We start from the raw sequence: 15,916 nt of genomic DNA on the forward strand, positions 1-15,916 counted from the left end.
CCGCCTTCAAGAATAAGGTATATCATCCATCTTACAACAGCTAGAGTCTTCTAACAGTTCTACATTTGGCTTTACTGCATACAAGCGAATTTGATTTTTCACTTCCATTATAAAGCACCAAAACATTCATGAAATATTGCTAACATATCTGTTCTTTATTTAAGCAAAAACTTCATTTTTTTTTTTTTTGGAGGGGGTGGGTAGGAGAAAAGCAGTAAAAGGTATGTGATCTTTGGATATTTTACACTATTAAAATTTTTTATAGACAAAATATTTGAAGCTACCACTCGAGAGGATATACTTTCATTTTATTTATATGAATTTTATAAATGATTCCATCTTAGGATGTTAACACTGACTCATGCTAGTATCGAATAAAATATAGCCAATGTAGAGAATTTTCACTACTATGATGTCAACATAATGATGGGGTTGAAAAAGCGCTTAATAAAATGTATTTTAGTGACTGGATAATTCTAAACTAACGGTGAAGTGATAATAACTGCAATCAAGATTCAAAAATGAGGGCTTCCCTGGTGGCGCAGTGGTTGAGAGTCCGCCTGCCGATGCAGGGGACACGGGTTCGTGTCCCGGTCCGGGAAGATCCCACATGCCGCGGAGCAGCTGGGCCCATGAGCCATGGCCGCTGAGCCTGTGCATCCGGAGCCTGTGCTCCGCAACAGGAGAGGCCACAACCGTGAGAGGCCCGCATACCGCAAAAAAAACCCCAAAAAACAAACAAACAAAAAAGATTCAAAAATGAAAGAAATGTGTATAAGTCATTAACTGACTGTAAATTATACCCTTAGCTTTCTTCCTCAAAGCACCTTGATGATTTACCTGTTTTGCCTTTTAATTTTTTTTCACTAATATTATACGAGTGCCTTTCTTTTCCTTGGCTTTCATGTGTTCTGCAACTCCTCCCCCCTCCCACACACAACTTCACACATAAAGGCACCCAGAGTATGAAGGGCTCTATCAGGTCTAAACAAAGGCAGGCGTCCTGGCAAGCTGATGTCAAGATCAGGTCCTGCATGGGCCCTGGAGCCTTTCCACTGACGAGTTAACTCAGTGTACCAGTTATATGACACTTCTTAGCTTATTTAATCCTTTTTCTCAATATCTCTCAGAACTCCTAAAACAGTTTTTTGTAATCCTGATTTACACTTGCCTTCATCTATCTCGGAGGCTTTCGATCTTGGGAAGAAAAGCAGATCCATTAGGGAACCATTAGTTATGCATTAAAAGCTACGGTTGTATAAGAAACAGGTAACAAAGTGGTGAAGTATCTCAGTCAAAAAAATCAGTTAAGAATAGGAGACAGGAACAAAACGAGCTCTTTAGAAGGACCACCTCACTTTAAGCTTTAGATCCCATCGCCCACCATCTAAAACATCCCTCTGCTAGGAACACAGAAGGGCCTTACCTTCCACCGCGGCCAACCCGTCTTCGTGCAAATCCGATACACCTCTGGGGCACGGTCAGGGTGGTCAAGCAGTAGCGGTATCGCACATCCCCTAATCCTCCGTCGCTAGGACTAGTCCAAGGCCAGTTGCCAGTTTGGTCTAAGTGAGGCTTAAAAAGAAAAATCTGAATTATTTTTTTTTTGTCAGCTCCAGGTAAACAGTTTGTTACTTAAAAAGAGAACCCGAAACTTACAGCATAGTACTGACAGCCTGCCTTCCTACGGAAAGCAAAAGGACCATCGGGGTCATTCTCTTCCTCAGCTTCCGAAGAGCCAGACAGAACCTTTAAATAAAAGGAAGTGCGTCAGAACGTGTGCCTTCCCACATTCCTCGTGTGTGTTCATGAGAAATCCGAAATGCTTACACTGACCTGGGAGAGAGGCTCTTCGTCCGAGCTGGGAAAGTCATACTGGTTCAGGTCTTTAGCGCTGAAGCCAGGCAGCGCGGCGGGGCCGGCCTGCTGAGGAGTGGCGGCAGCAGACGAAGGTAAGACTTTGGGCTTCTTTTCATATTTACGCTTAGGTCGGATAAGCTCGGCCTTATCTTGCTGCAATACAGTCATGAATTACACACTAGAAACCATGTTCAACAAACTGAAAGTTTGGGGGGAGTTTTAAAAATAAGTTTACTGCTAAAATTAAGGCATTCCCACTCATAAGAGATACAAGACCCTTAACATTTTGTCATCTTCTATTGTAAAGTCTTAGAGGTTGGTCTCTGTGAAAACACAGGAATATGTTTCTACAACCTAAACATAATCATAATCAAGTAAAAGAAGAGAACAGAAGTTCTCCAGCTGCTGAAATCCTTGAACAACAATTAGTATTTACTGCTGGCTCCTGTATCTGCTTCTTAGTTTTCTATGAAAATTCTAGGGGAGCATTTTTAAAAAGGGATGTCTAGTCTTTATTCTAAAGAATTAACAAATCAATATTGGGAAAGTAATAATGAAACATATACACAAAGCAAACTTCAGATAACTGTTAACACAGTGAAAAATAAATCCATAATGCTGAGATATTAAAAAAATAAAGAGTAGTAAGGACTTGCTAGCTAAACAATGAGAGAGAATTGCGAGCAGTTTTAGAGGATAAAGATATGAAATCATTATATAGGGAAACAACACGGGAATAAAACACAGAGGCAAGAGTGACAGAGCAACGAACACAGTGCATGTTAGAAATATGTATGGCAGGTGAGGGCAGAGGCTAGGAGAGGTATGAATTTGAGGTACAGGCAACAGGCAAGAAAGATCAGAGGCTGAAATGATATTTGTTAGGAAGAAAAAGATTATGGCAGGTATCACGGCTGACATAAACATTTATACCAAGATTCATGCAGTTTATGGCATTACGGTTTTTAAAGAAAAGTTAATTATTAAACTATAAGGTATCTCTCTTTACAAGTTCTACTGCTATATCTAAAGGCCAGTCTTAAATCAAAAGCTGGCTTTCACAGTAGAGTTTATATACGTATTTTTTCTTTTTCACTCTGAATCTAGTGATAAAATACCACTCAACATTATCAGCTACTACCACCCACAGAAATTTTTATTACCTTATTAGCTTTAAACTCCTTCACGTCCATGGCTTCCTGGTGTTTGAACTGGCCGCTGTTGGTGAGGGGGACAACGGGGATGGAGTAAGCAGGTTTCATGGGCTGTCTCTGCGCCATGACCTCAGACACGATCTCGCCACTGTAGTCACCCAGACTATACCTGAAATGGCAAAGAAAGGAAGTTGAAAAAGTTAGTTCAGGAAGTACTCATCCTCGTGACGACTAATAACTAACTGAGCTATAACTATAAATCCTGATTAGACCTAAGGTAACATTACAGGTAAACTATTTGCTGAATGCTTATTAAAACTGAAGATTACATAATTCCTACTGTTTCTTTCTTTTGCTTTTTGGCTTATAGCTTTATCTTGGCACCATTAATAGGTAACTGTGGGAAAGAAAACAAAGGTTTAAATTTTAACATAGCAATTTTGGTGAAAGATTTGGTGGAGATGTTGAAATTCATGCCTAAAATGGTGTGGAGGGACTTTCTGCTAATTTGAGTTGCCTGTGCTATAAAGCTAACTTTTCTGAAATGAATCACAACAAACTGATTAGTGGTTTTCTTTGGGAATAGGGACTACGAAATAGGGCAGTGAGGCGTGAAGTTTGCACTGTGCTCCCTGCTAAAGGATTACCTGAGTGTTAAGATTATGGGCCTTGCCCTCTCCCCTTTTTATACTTCCCTGTTAAAAAGCTCAGTTAAGTGTTAAGAAAAAATTCAGTGCCATCTAGTAAATAAAATAAAAGCTTTAGAAGTGACAAATGTTCTCTCCCTCACAGCCCTGCACACAACTCAAGTAAGGGCAAAAGAATATGATTCCAAACTGTAAATACCTGGCATAACTTAATAACTTAATTTTACTGAACCCAGTCACTTTAAAAGTGAAAATAAAGAGAGGAACGTATGTAAAAATATACAAAGCATACCACAGCACACATTTCGGTAGTCTCTATTATTAAAAGAATATATTTCTGGAGTTACAGATAATTGCTTAGGACATAAATTAACTCTACACAAAATTCTAATGGTACCACGCTGCTAATGCTATTAAAATATACTTTACCTCTTTTCCATAATTTCCAGTGTTAAGTGCAATAGCTCCCTTTTACTCTTTTCTCTTCTTTTTATCATCTCTAGAATAGTAACAGCCCGACTCAGATCTCGACGCAGCTTAAGCATTTTTTCATAAGAGGCTTCATCATTTTTACGATTCTGTAAATGTGAATTCGCTTTGTTTAATGTCAATAAGCATTTCTGACTACTGGCATTCTGAGTATAGCTAGTGATATATAAGAATATATATATTTGAAGGGTGAGATTAGAATTTAAAGACACTGAAATGGAACACGGATTACCAGGAAATCAATGTTGAATATGGTTTTTAATGGATTAACATTAAAATATATCATTAATAACTCTAACGAATATTAAGGCTGACATTTTAAATTAATATTTTTCATTACAATATATAGAAAGTCTGTCTAAACACAAATTAAAGCACAGCTTTCAGATACTGAGATACTGATAATTATAAATAAATTTTCTTACATCAAAAACATTACTACAGAATTTCCCCAGGTTCTCTTACTTTTCGAGTCTGCATTTTTTCGGTGCGTCTTCTAAAGGCCACGTAAGGGTCATTTGTGCTGGAGCCATCCCGCTTCTCTTGTTTCACTGCTGGGATGAGGGCCGTCCCTCGGCAGTCTCTTCTCCGTCTGACCCAGTGCTCGTGAACGTCCCTAATTAACTCATCGTCTTCTTTCAGCAGTAGTTTGGCTTCCTGCAGGCTGACTGGCTAAATGTAAAATCATTACGTCATTTTCACATAATACAAATAAAAGGCTCAAAAGTACCTGCAAATTTAAATGACAATCAAAACAACAGCAGTAACAACAGACATGCTGAGCACCTTGTACATGTCAGACCATGAGCTAGATGCTGTATATAAATTATTTAATTTTTGCAACAATCCTGCAATGTTTATCCATCTATTTTACAGATGGGGAAAGAGAGGCACAGAGAAATTTAAACATGCTGAATATTACACAGGCCAGTAACGGGCAGAGATAAGACATGAACTCATGCTTGTCCGGAGCCTGCTTGCTTACCCTCTCCCCAGCATTACACTGTTTCCATATGGAAGAGAGATTTATATAGACATATACACACACTTAATATATATACAATGAAGCTGTACCTGCTGACCACTGCCTTTTTCTAGACGGTCAATCATCTCCTCAAACTGCAGTGGGCAGATGTCCATTTTCTTCTTCAGTTTATTCACAAAGACTTCATCTTCCGAATCCAAATCGTAATCGGGCTGCTCAGCATCCAAACTAAAAGCTGACAGAAGAAACCACAAGCAACCGTTTACTGTGTGAACACACGGGCAAAGCCTCTTGCGGGTGTCTGGACAATCTCTAAAGAAACAGGAAAGAGTTTTGGAAGACTGTGTTTTCAGACTCACAAACAATCTAAGCTTCCCACACTTAAGTTTAAGAAAGAAGGGACTTCGCTCGTGGCGCAGCGGTTAAGAATCCGCCTGCCAATGCAGGGGACACGGGTTCGAGCCCTGGTCGCGGAAGATCCCACGTGCCGCGGAGCAGCTAAGCCCGTGCGCCACAACTACTGAGCCCACATGCCACAACTACTGAAGCCCACGCGCCTGGAGCCCGTGCTCCGCAGCAAGAGAAGCCACCGCAATGAGAAGCCCGTGCACCGCAACGGAGAGTAGCCCCGCTCGCCACAACTAGAGAAAGCCAGCGCACAGCAACAAAGACCCAACACAGCCAAATTTAAATAAATAAATAATTTTTTAAAAAAAAGCCTGTTCTAGATCACTCCCCTTTTTACTTTACAATCTTATTTGTTAAGCACTCGAATGTGCTTGATCTCCCAGAGAGGAAGCACTGTGTCTTATCCATCTCTGTACGTCAGTGCAGAGGCAGTAAACATGTTCATCTTGTACACCAACTCTGCACGCAGTACTCTACTGAAAAGCATTTGGATATTGGCTCTATTCAAGTGGGAAAAAACCCTGAAAACATCTGCAGTCAGCGTGGTGACATCTGTGACAGGAACGGGGGGGGGGGGACTCTGCCTGCCCCACATGTGCTATCTCTGCTTCAAGACTGACACAGTATCTGGCCCATAGGAACCCAACGAATATTTGTGCAACTATAACGTTATGCTTCATTTTGACCTGTATCACACTTCTGTAACATTCCTAATTAAAATAAATGAATATTCAGATCCTTCATAAAAATCTCTATAAGTTACCCTCTCTGCACCCATGTTTCCTGCACCATCAGCCCTTCAATGATTTTCCACCATCTAATTCTGTTTGCTGTTGCAATGTAAACAGAGATTTTGGAGATTCCCAAGTGGTTTAAAACTGTTGGATTAATGGGCTTCCCTGTGGCGCAGTGGTTGAGAGTCCGCCTGCCGATGCAGGGGACGCGGGTTTGTGCCCCGGTCCGGGAAGATCCCACATGCCGCAGAGCAGCTGGGCCCGTGAGCCATGGCCGCTGAGCCTGCGCGTCCGGAGCCTGTGCTCCGCAACGGGAGAGGCCACAACAGTGAGAGGCCCGCATACCGCAAAAAAAAAAAAAAAAAAAAAAACCCAACTGTTGGATTAAACACACTCGTTGTTTTCTCCCTAACCAAAAAAATCCACATCTGTGGAGTAACCACTAGCCACGTATGACCAATTAGATTTAAATTAACTTAATGCAAAATTCAGTAGCCACATTTCAAGTGCTAAGTATTACATGTGGCTAGTGGTTACTGCTGTTACCAGATGCTACAGATTATAAAAACATTTCCATCATCACTGAAAGTTCTATTAAAGAGTGGTGATCCAGATAATCCAGAAAGCCAAACTGATAGGGCCCAACTATCAATGTTCTGCCTACTTAAGGGTGTATTTTATACGTGTTTAGGGTCTCGTTCATACATTGCTTTGGCACCCTCCACTATAAAATTTATTTTTCTTTTAGAGCAAATCACATTTACAAAGCTTAATTATTCATAAAAACTAAACAAGCCTACCTAGTATCACCTTACTTATGCATTATCAAAATACACTTCACATACTTCTGGCATACCTTATATCATCAATGACAAGTCACATCCAACAAATTAAGGAGATGGGAAAGGAAGATTCCCACCCTAGGGAGCTCTATGTCTTCGCCACTGAAGTTACCAAGTGCCTGAGAGGCTGCTCTTGCCTGTGCCAGAAGCTTTTCTTTAGTTAATGCAAACACATCTAAGACCTTCAAATATGAGGAGAACCAAATCTTGTTCAGATATAAAATATTAAAACCCTAGAGAAAAGCTAACATGTAAAAACTCACTTTAGGATTTCATTTGACCAAAAAACCACAGCCAATGATTGAAGTGTAATTTGGCTTCAGCCAAACGTCCAACTGACAGCTCGGCTGCAGCTGATAAAGATGTAACATATGGGGCTTCCCTGGTGGCGCGGTGGTTGAGAGTCCGCCTGCCGATGCAGGGGACACGGGTTCGTGCCCCGGTCCGGGAAGATCCCACATGCCGCGGAGCGGCTGGGCCCGTGAGCCATGGCCGCTGAGCCTGCGCGTCCGGAGCCTGTGCTCCGCAACGGGAGAGGCCACAGCAGTGAGAGGCCCGCGTACCGCAAAAAAAAAAAAAAAAAAAAAAAAAAAAAAAAAAGATGTAACATATGTATCATGGTTCTAGAAACAGGAATATCTTCAAATTTCCTGGGCCATGTTACTGAGTGCAAAAAACAAGGTCTAAAGAGAAACAGGCAAATGAGTTGCCTCTTCTAATTGAGTTCTACCAATTACAGTGAGCCCTAGTTAGCCAATAATTGTTAACTATGGGAGATATACAGCAGAAGCTGACTCTGTTTAAAACATTCTGCTAGAGATAAACCCAGATATGTATACGGGTAAACAAAATACAGTATTCTATAGAGATGGAGGAGAAAATTCTATAGAAAATAAACCTAATAAAAGAACACAACAGTACACGTAAATTGATTAGATTATTTTAAAGGAGATACAAAGTGGTACAAACCACTGTGCTTAGAGTTCAGTAGTAAAGGTGAAATGCATATAAAAGTCTATGTAACAAATGCCATATTACAGCTCATACTAAGTGTGCACAGGTAGGTATGTCCATAACTCCAAGCAGCATTTTTAAATTACAGGAAGCAAATAGTGAAAGGGGATTTGGGTCCCCAAAATGGCACAAAACGTAGACTGGGAACAGAATAGAACTCCTGATGGAAAAGAAGGCACAGTATTCGAGGCTGAGGAGAAACCTCCCACAGCAGGGAGGGCACACAGGTTTCCGCTCAAGCACTAGCTCCCCGTGACTGGTAACAGCTACTTGCAAAGACCCTGGAATAAATTCTGGGCAGCAGAAAAGACCATCGTAATAGTGGTATTTACTGTGCGGTGGTAGGTATTTGACATCCTTGCTTGGACCAAAGAAGACAAAAGCGATCACTGGCTAGCTAGATCATGAAATTCTTCAACTTCTTTATATTTATAAACTACTGAGTCACTTCTAGAATGTACTTGGGGACAGTAAACAGAGAATCCCAGATCTGAAAGATTTGAAATCCTACATATGAAGTCCTTTGTAGATAAAGTTCTGCTATATCTGCACGGTTGGTTGATGCTATAGATTTTATCTGTGAGAAAGTAAAACCAGAAGAATGGGGAAAGGGAAGGAGAAAATGTAATCTTTCAGATTCAGGGCTATTAAAGAAAGGATACATCTGTTCTGAGAGGTAATAAACAAAAGGAGGCTCTATAAAGATCTGTTTTTTAAAAATCTTTTTATTTATAAATAAATTCAAACTTATAAAAGCCTCCAAATAAAAACAGCACAAGGGACACCTGCATATCCTTTACCCAGATTCACCTGCTGTTAAAATTGTACTCCATTTGCTTTGTCACTTGCATGTGTGTGTCCTCTCCCCCTCCATGTGTACACACACACACACACCGCACACCCCCCACACACTATTTCGAGCCACCAGAGGCTAAATTACCTTCATAATGGCTCTTTCCTGCTAAATACTTCAGAGTGTGTTTCCACATAATCACATTACAGTCATCAACTCTATATTCCACTTTTGCCAGCTGATCCAATAATTCATAACATTTCCCACTACAGTACACGACCACTCTGGGATCAGGTATTATTTTTCCTGACGTCTCTTTAGCCTCCTTTACTTTGGAACATTTCCACAGCCTTTCGCTGTCTTTTAGGACACTGATGATGTCTGTTTCAGGAGTATTACCATTCCTGCTACTAGCAGGTTGCTCACCGTGTCTGTGGGATTTTCCCCACTGTGATTAGGTTATACTCTCTTAGCTGCCACACCACTCGACTTTATTCTTAGTCCTTCCCAGGGTCTCACACCTAGAGGCACATGATGCTCATCTGTTTCTCATAAGTGGCGATAACTGTGACCACCAGTCAAGATATTGCCCCATTACCCCACCGTATAACTGCCGCCCCCACCTGCCGCCGTAACTGATGAGCAGTTTGTGGGGAGAGTTTAAGGCCATGGAAATGTCCTGACCCTCATGAGAACCTCCCCTTACAGCGAGCACACACTGGCGATTCTTGTGTGGCTCAATCTCGGTCGCACTTAGTGCGAAGATGATTCTCTGGCAGTCTTCTCGCACAGCACCGTTCAGCTCTTGACATTCTGTACTGTAAAACCGCGAGACTACACTTCTGGTAATAGTAATAAGCCCCCATTTAGCACGGCTTATTACCAGTGTGGTGATAATGAATTCCTACTTTTTCCATGTTTGTAAGTCGTTCACTGCTTACAATGTCCCCAAATTAGCCAGTGGATATGCCTCTGCCATTTTGTGAGTTCTTAATTTCTGGTATAACAAGATGTCCCAGGTTTATCTTGTACTTACCCTGCCCCAGCCCTGGGATCAGCCATTTCTCTGCATATTCTTGGCCCTATTTAGCAGGGAACAGATCAGGGAATAGGTGCTAGGTGTGCTTATTGCTACTGAGTATTTTTTGCTTCTTGGCTCTACCAGTGGACAGAACCGGAAATGCACAGATCTGTATCTATACACACACATATATACATATTCAAATATACACCAAGACTGCCTGATAAGAAAACATTTCCTTTGAGGATTAACAGGAGAGAACCTTGAGACCCGAGTGCAAAGGGGAAGGGGGAGAGAGAATTGTTCCTGCCTATCCTGGTCAGAACTGTTTTTGTCCTTTCTGCCAGTATGAATAGGAAAGGAGAAGTCCTAGCTGTACAATCTAGAAGGCTTCCAGATCACCAATCAAAAGAGAAACAGCATTAAGACCCTGTGGAGCAGGAGATGTTGAATAGCACTCTGAAATAGTTTAGAAAAGTAACCACAGTTTGGAACTATAAGAAGGGGATGATGGTTTTAATACAGGTTTCAACCTTTACAGCTCTGACAGGAGAAAATTATGCTCTTTCCTAAGCCTGTTAAAAGACAAGAAAAACGTTGAGATTTTCCAAAAAATGTTCAATGAAATGTTAACAGATAACATGTAATGAATATATTTTGAAAATGCTGGGTTAAAAGAAACTTTCTTTTTTAACTGTGAGATTCCCAGAGCCTATAAGTAATATGCATTGTAACTCTGGGGGTGGAAGGAGAATATAACAGGCAATAATTCTCAAACGTGTTTATCATCACTTTTTTAGGCAATACTAATTATCATCTTTAAAACTCCAAGGAGCAGTTTGTGTAAATTAGTTTAAGAGTTTTACAAAATAGAAATTATGAGAATTGAAACGAGCCGGTCTACATACATAACTCAAGGCAATGGACCCTTCATAAGCAACTTCTCAGACCACCTGGCGTTCAAGACTCAATGTTAACTTTGCAGAAATTTACAGTCTTTTCTTGTGTATTGTAGTATACTAAAAGCCAATACCAATTTTTAAAGAATTAACATCAATTTTACACAATTTCTTCCAGAAAATAAGAGGGAACACTTCCCAACTTGTTTTATGAGGCCAGTATTACCCTGATACCAAAACCTGACAAGGCAGAACGCACACACACAAACACGAAAGACTACCGGCCAATATCTTTCATGAATTTAGATGCAAAACTCCTTGATAAAATCCCACCCAACAATGTATGAAAAAAATAATACACCACAGCCAAGTGGGATTTATTCCAGGTATGCAAGGCTGGTTCAATATTTGAAAACCTACCAATCAACCTATCATATCAAAGGCTAAAGAAGGAAAAAAAAAATCACATGGCCTTATCAATTGATGCAGAAAAAGCATTTGACAAATTCAACAGTCATGATACAAACTCCCAGTACCCTAGGAATACAGGGGAACTTCCTCAATCTCATAGAAGCAACTACAAAAAGAAACCACCCTACAGGTGACATAATACTTAATGGTGAAAGACTAAATTCCTTCCCTCTAAGATCAGGAACAAGGCAAGGATGTCTGCTCTCACCATTCTTATTTTAAAATCATATTCAAGTTCTAACCACTATACTAAGGCAAGAAAGAGCAATTAAAGACATACAGGTTGGAAAGGAAAAACAAAACCATTTCTATTTGCAGACTACGACATGATTTTCCATTCAGAAAATCCCAAAGAATCTGCAAACATCTCCAAGAACTAATATGTAATTTCAGTTAAGGCCACAGGACATAAGCTCAACATACAATTAAGCTGCATTTCTGTATACAATGAAAAAGTGGAAACCAAAATCAAAAGTGCAATACCATTTTCAATTGTTCCAAAGAAAACAGGTATAAATCTAAAAAAGAGTACTAAAAAACCATGGCTCTCTATGATGAAAATTAAAAAGTGTCAACTTTATAAAAGAAATCAAAGAAGACCTAAATACTTGGAGGGTCACACGGTGGTCGTGGGATGGAAGACTCAACACAGGAAAGATGTCAGCTCTCCCTACAACGATCTATAGGGTTAAGTGCAATTTCTATCAAAACCTCAGCAGGTTTCTTTGCAGATACAAACTTATTGTAATATTTACAGGGAAAAGCCCTAGAATACCCAGAACAATCTTGAAGGAGAAAAATAAAGGAGGAAGTACTCTCCCTGATGTTAAGGATTATCATAGAGCTGCAGTAATCAGGACAGTGGTACTGTCTCGGGATAAACACAGAAATCAGTGGAATAGTGGATGAACAGAAGCCATAAATAGAGACTCATCAACATGCATAATTAATTTCTTGCCAAGAAGCAAAAGCAATCAATGGAGGAGGGATCACTTTTTCAATAAATGGCGCTGGAACAATTAGATATCCAGAATGGAGGCAGGGGGAACACCGTGACCTAAACCTCACACTCAAATTGATCACATACTTAAACGTAAAAGGAAGGGACTTCCCTGGTGGCACAGTGGTTAAGAATCCGCCTGCCAATGCAGGGGACACGGGTTCGAGCCCTGGTCCGGGAAGATCCCACATGCCGAGGAGCAACTAAGCCCGTGAGCCACAACTACTGAGCCTGTGCTCTAGAGCCCACGAGCCACAACTACTGAGCCCACGTGCCGCAACTACGGAAGCCCGCGCACCTAGAGCCCATGCTCCGCAACAAGAGAAACCACCCAGTGAGAAGCCTGCGCACCACAACGAAGAGTAGCCCCCGCTCGCTGCAACTAGACAAAGAGTAGCCCCCGCTCACTGCAACTAAACGAAGATCCAACGCAGCCAAAAACAACTAAATTTTAAAAAAATGTAAAATGTAAAACTGTGAAACTTCTAGAACAGGTCATAGGACAAAATCTTTGGACCCCAGGCAAAACAAAGAGTATTCTTAGAGTTGATACCAAAATCATGAACTGTAAGAGGAAAATTGGTAAATGGATCTCATCAAAGTTAAAAACTTCTGCTCTGTGAAAATCTGTTAAGAGAATGAAAAGACAAATTATATACTGGGAGAAAATATTTCCAGATCACATATGACAAAGGCGTGTGTCTAGAATATATAAACAAAACAAAATCCTCAAAACTCAACATTAAAATAAACAATCTAATTAGAAAATGGGCAAAAGACCTGTGCGATGATTTCACCAAATAGGATATATAGATGGCACACACATGAGAAGACGTTTAACATGTTAGCCATTTAAAGAAACACAAATTTAAAGTACAATGAGAGGGCTTCCCTGGTGGCGCAGTGGTTGAGAGTTCGCCTGCCGATGCAGGGGACACGGGTTCGTGCCCTGGTCCGGGAAGATCCCACATGCCGCGGAGCGGCTGGGCCCGTGAGCCATGGCTGCTGAGCCTGCGCGTCCGGAGCCTGTGCTCCACAACGGGAGAGGCCACAACAGTGAGAGGCCCGCATACCACAAAAAAAAAAAAAAAAAAGTACAATGAGATATCACTGCACACCTATTAGAATGGCTAAAATTAAAAAGTGATAACCTCAAATGCTGGCAAGGATACAGGAGAAACTGGATCACACATACACTGCTGCTGATAATGTAAAACAGTACCTCCACTCTGGGATACAGTGTAGACGTTCTTGTCAAACTAAAAATGTATGACCCAGCAACTACTCTTAAGGTATTTAAGCCAGAGAAATAAAAATTTATGTTCACTCAAAAATCTGTACATGAACACTCATAGCAGCTTTATTTGAAATACCAATAGTTAAAATCTGGAAACTACCCAAATGTCTTTCAGTGGGTGAGCAGTGAAACATGCAGTGCACATGGATCACAGAAGACTGCTCAGCAAGAGGAAAGGAGGACTACTGATACATGCAACAACTTGGATGAACGTCAAGGAGGCTATGCTAAGAGGAAAACGTCAATCTCAAAAGGATATATACTGCATGATTCCATCTATGTTACCTTCATCAACAAACATAATTACAGAGATGGAGAACAGACTAGTGGTTGCCAGGGGCTAGGGGTGCATTTAAAGGAGCAACAAGATGGAGTCTTGGGGTGATGGTACAATTATCTTAATTGTGGTGGTGATTATACAAGGCTTCACATGTTCTGTGAATCTATAATCATCCAAGACAAAATGTTAAAAGAAATCCAAAGGCAGCTAACACTAATTTAGCTGTCTTTATTAACATTCCAATGTAATACATCTTTCCAAATTTGTGCCGATGCAAAAAAATTTTTCCCAAAATAATTTACAATTCTGCTCCCATTTTATTACTATTATTTGATTACAATGTCAGCAAAGTCAATTCCTTTTTAAATATAGTCCCTTTTGACTCTTCTGACCACAATTTAATCCATGAGCTACGAATAAAATGTGGTTTGTGAATTTTGGTCATCAATAAGCAACTATTTGTAAAACATGCATTCAAATTTTTTTTTCTGATAGTAATGATAATGTAAATTGATTAATGTAATTTTATCTTGCTCAGTGCTGCTTTAACCTAAAAGCCTGTATTCGTGAGATAATACAGCCTGTGGCTGTGGAATGCAGTGTGGCTCTAGTTCACGTGTAGAGGAAGGATCAGTTCTGGTACTTTCACACTGAGATGATTTTCCAGAGAACTAATTTTTAGGTCCTAATATTGGTCAAAATCGTTTAGAATGTCTGTGTCTGACATGTTATTAAACATGTGAGTGGGCAAGAAAACACATGCTGCTTGTTTGGTTCACTTCAAAGTAGCCTTTAATAAATTGGAAACATTTCTTTCTTTTCTAAAGGAAGTCAGGAAGATTAGGTACAAGTCAGAGGTAAAGATGAAAAAACATTACAAGTTAAAACTATCAAATGCCAATACAGAACTGATAAGAGTCAATACAGGCATTATGTCTACTTTTAGTCTTCATATTCAAGAAATAGTTAAAAAAAAATGCTTAGAATCCAGGACAGGAACTAGATCATCTGGAGAGAGGTTAAATGAGTCAGAAAAGTAGTTAATAAGTTGGAAACTGGTTAAAGCTAGTTTCTCTATGTCCGTAGAAAGAACAATAAAAACAAAACAGATTTATATTGTCCTGAGAAAAAGTTGAGACAGGCCCCTGGAAAAACCTGTTGATCATAAAGGTCAGCAAGACCACAATGAAAGCTGTAGCAATTTTACCTTAGTAACCTTTCAATTATCTGTTTAAGTTGTCCACTACGTGGGGACTGAGTGAATGAAATATATTTGCCTAAGTCTACAAGCTCTCAGCTGTTCATCATCAAATGTGATTAGCTATCAAAGGATCATTTCCAATGAAGAGCCTATCGGTACCAAGTGAGACAAGTTACCAATTAAAAATGCTATATTTATAAAAATTAGGGGAATTCTCTGGCAGTCAGGTGGTAAGGACTCAGCACTTTCACTGCCAAGGGTCTGGGTTCGATCCCTGGTTAGGGAACTAAGATCCCACAAGCTGCGCAGCTCGGCCAAAAAAGAAAAAACGAAAAATATTAGTAGAAACACAGACGGGGTTGGCAGACTACAGCCCGTAGGCCAATACTGGGTTGCCATCTGTTTTAGTCAATACAGTTTTATTGGAACACAGAGTAAAATAGCTGTGACAGAGACTGAATGACCCCGCAAAGCCTGAAATACTTACAGAAAAGGTTTGCTGACCTCTGACTTCCATTAAGAAATTCTTTAAGGCAATTAACATTACTATTTCTGTAGAGTAAGAAAATGATCTCTACATCTAAGGTATATTCTTTATCCTACTCATCTACAGTAGCATAAGGTCCCATATTGAGATGAAGCTAAAAATCTGGGATGAAAATGCTATCTTTTCTGTCAGGCAGAGAGCTCAAGCACAATTATAAAAGGTGAAAATGGGCTCTAATAACTCTCAAGCTGATGCTGGTCAGTGAAGTGGGTACTGAAAATGGCCCCGAACTGATAAAAACCCGTCGAGAGTTCCGGAAGAAGAGAATGCACAG

At 40.2% G+C, this 15,916-nt stretch overlaps 1 protein-coding gene across 5 annotated transcripts in view; it reads right to left on the bottom strand.

The window, feature by feature from the left end:
- EPC1 (enhancer of polycomb 1) overlaps positions 1-15,916 on the bottom strand; it is a 95,254-nt gene that overhangs the window by 13,427 nt on the left and 65,911 nt on the right. For all 5 annotated transcript variants that reach the window (XM_022580628.3, XM_089906365.1, XM_022580626.3 and 2 more), the window contains 7 exons: positions 5,225-5,370; positions 4,616-4,822; positions 4,091-4,239; positions 3,024-3,183; positions 1,837-2,013; positions 1,660-1,749; positions 1,427-1,575 (listed from right to left, as the gene is read on the bottom strand). In XM_022580628.3, coding sequence (XP_022436336.1) covers positions 1,427-1,575; positions 1,660-1,749; positions 1,837-2,013; positions 3,024-3,183; positions 4,091-4,239; positions 4,616-4,822; positions 5,225-5,370 — 1,078 coding nt within the window. The remainder of the gene's footprint in view (positions 1-1,426; positions 1,576-1,659; positions 1,750-1,836; positions 2,014-3,023; positions 3,184-4,090; positions 4,240-4,615; positions 4,823-5,224; positions 5,371-15,916) is intronic.

Source organism: Delphinapterus leucas, chromosome 2 (assembly GCF_059928025.1).
Source record: "Delphinapterus leucas isolate spDelLeu-1000000601 "Yukka" chromosome 2, BTC_Dleu_Yukka2, whole genome shotgun sequence".
Lineage (NCBI taxonomy): Eukaryota > Metazoa > Chordata > Mammalia > Artiodactyla > Monodontidae > Delphinapterus > Delphinapterus leucas.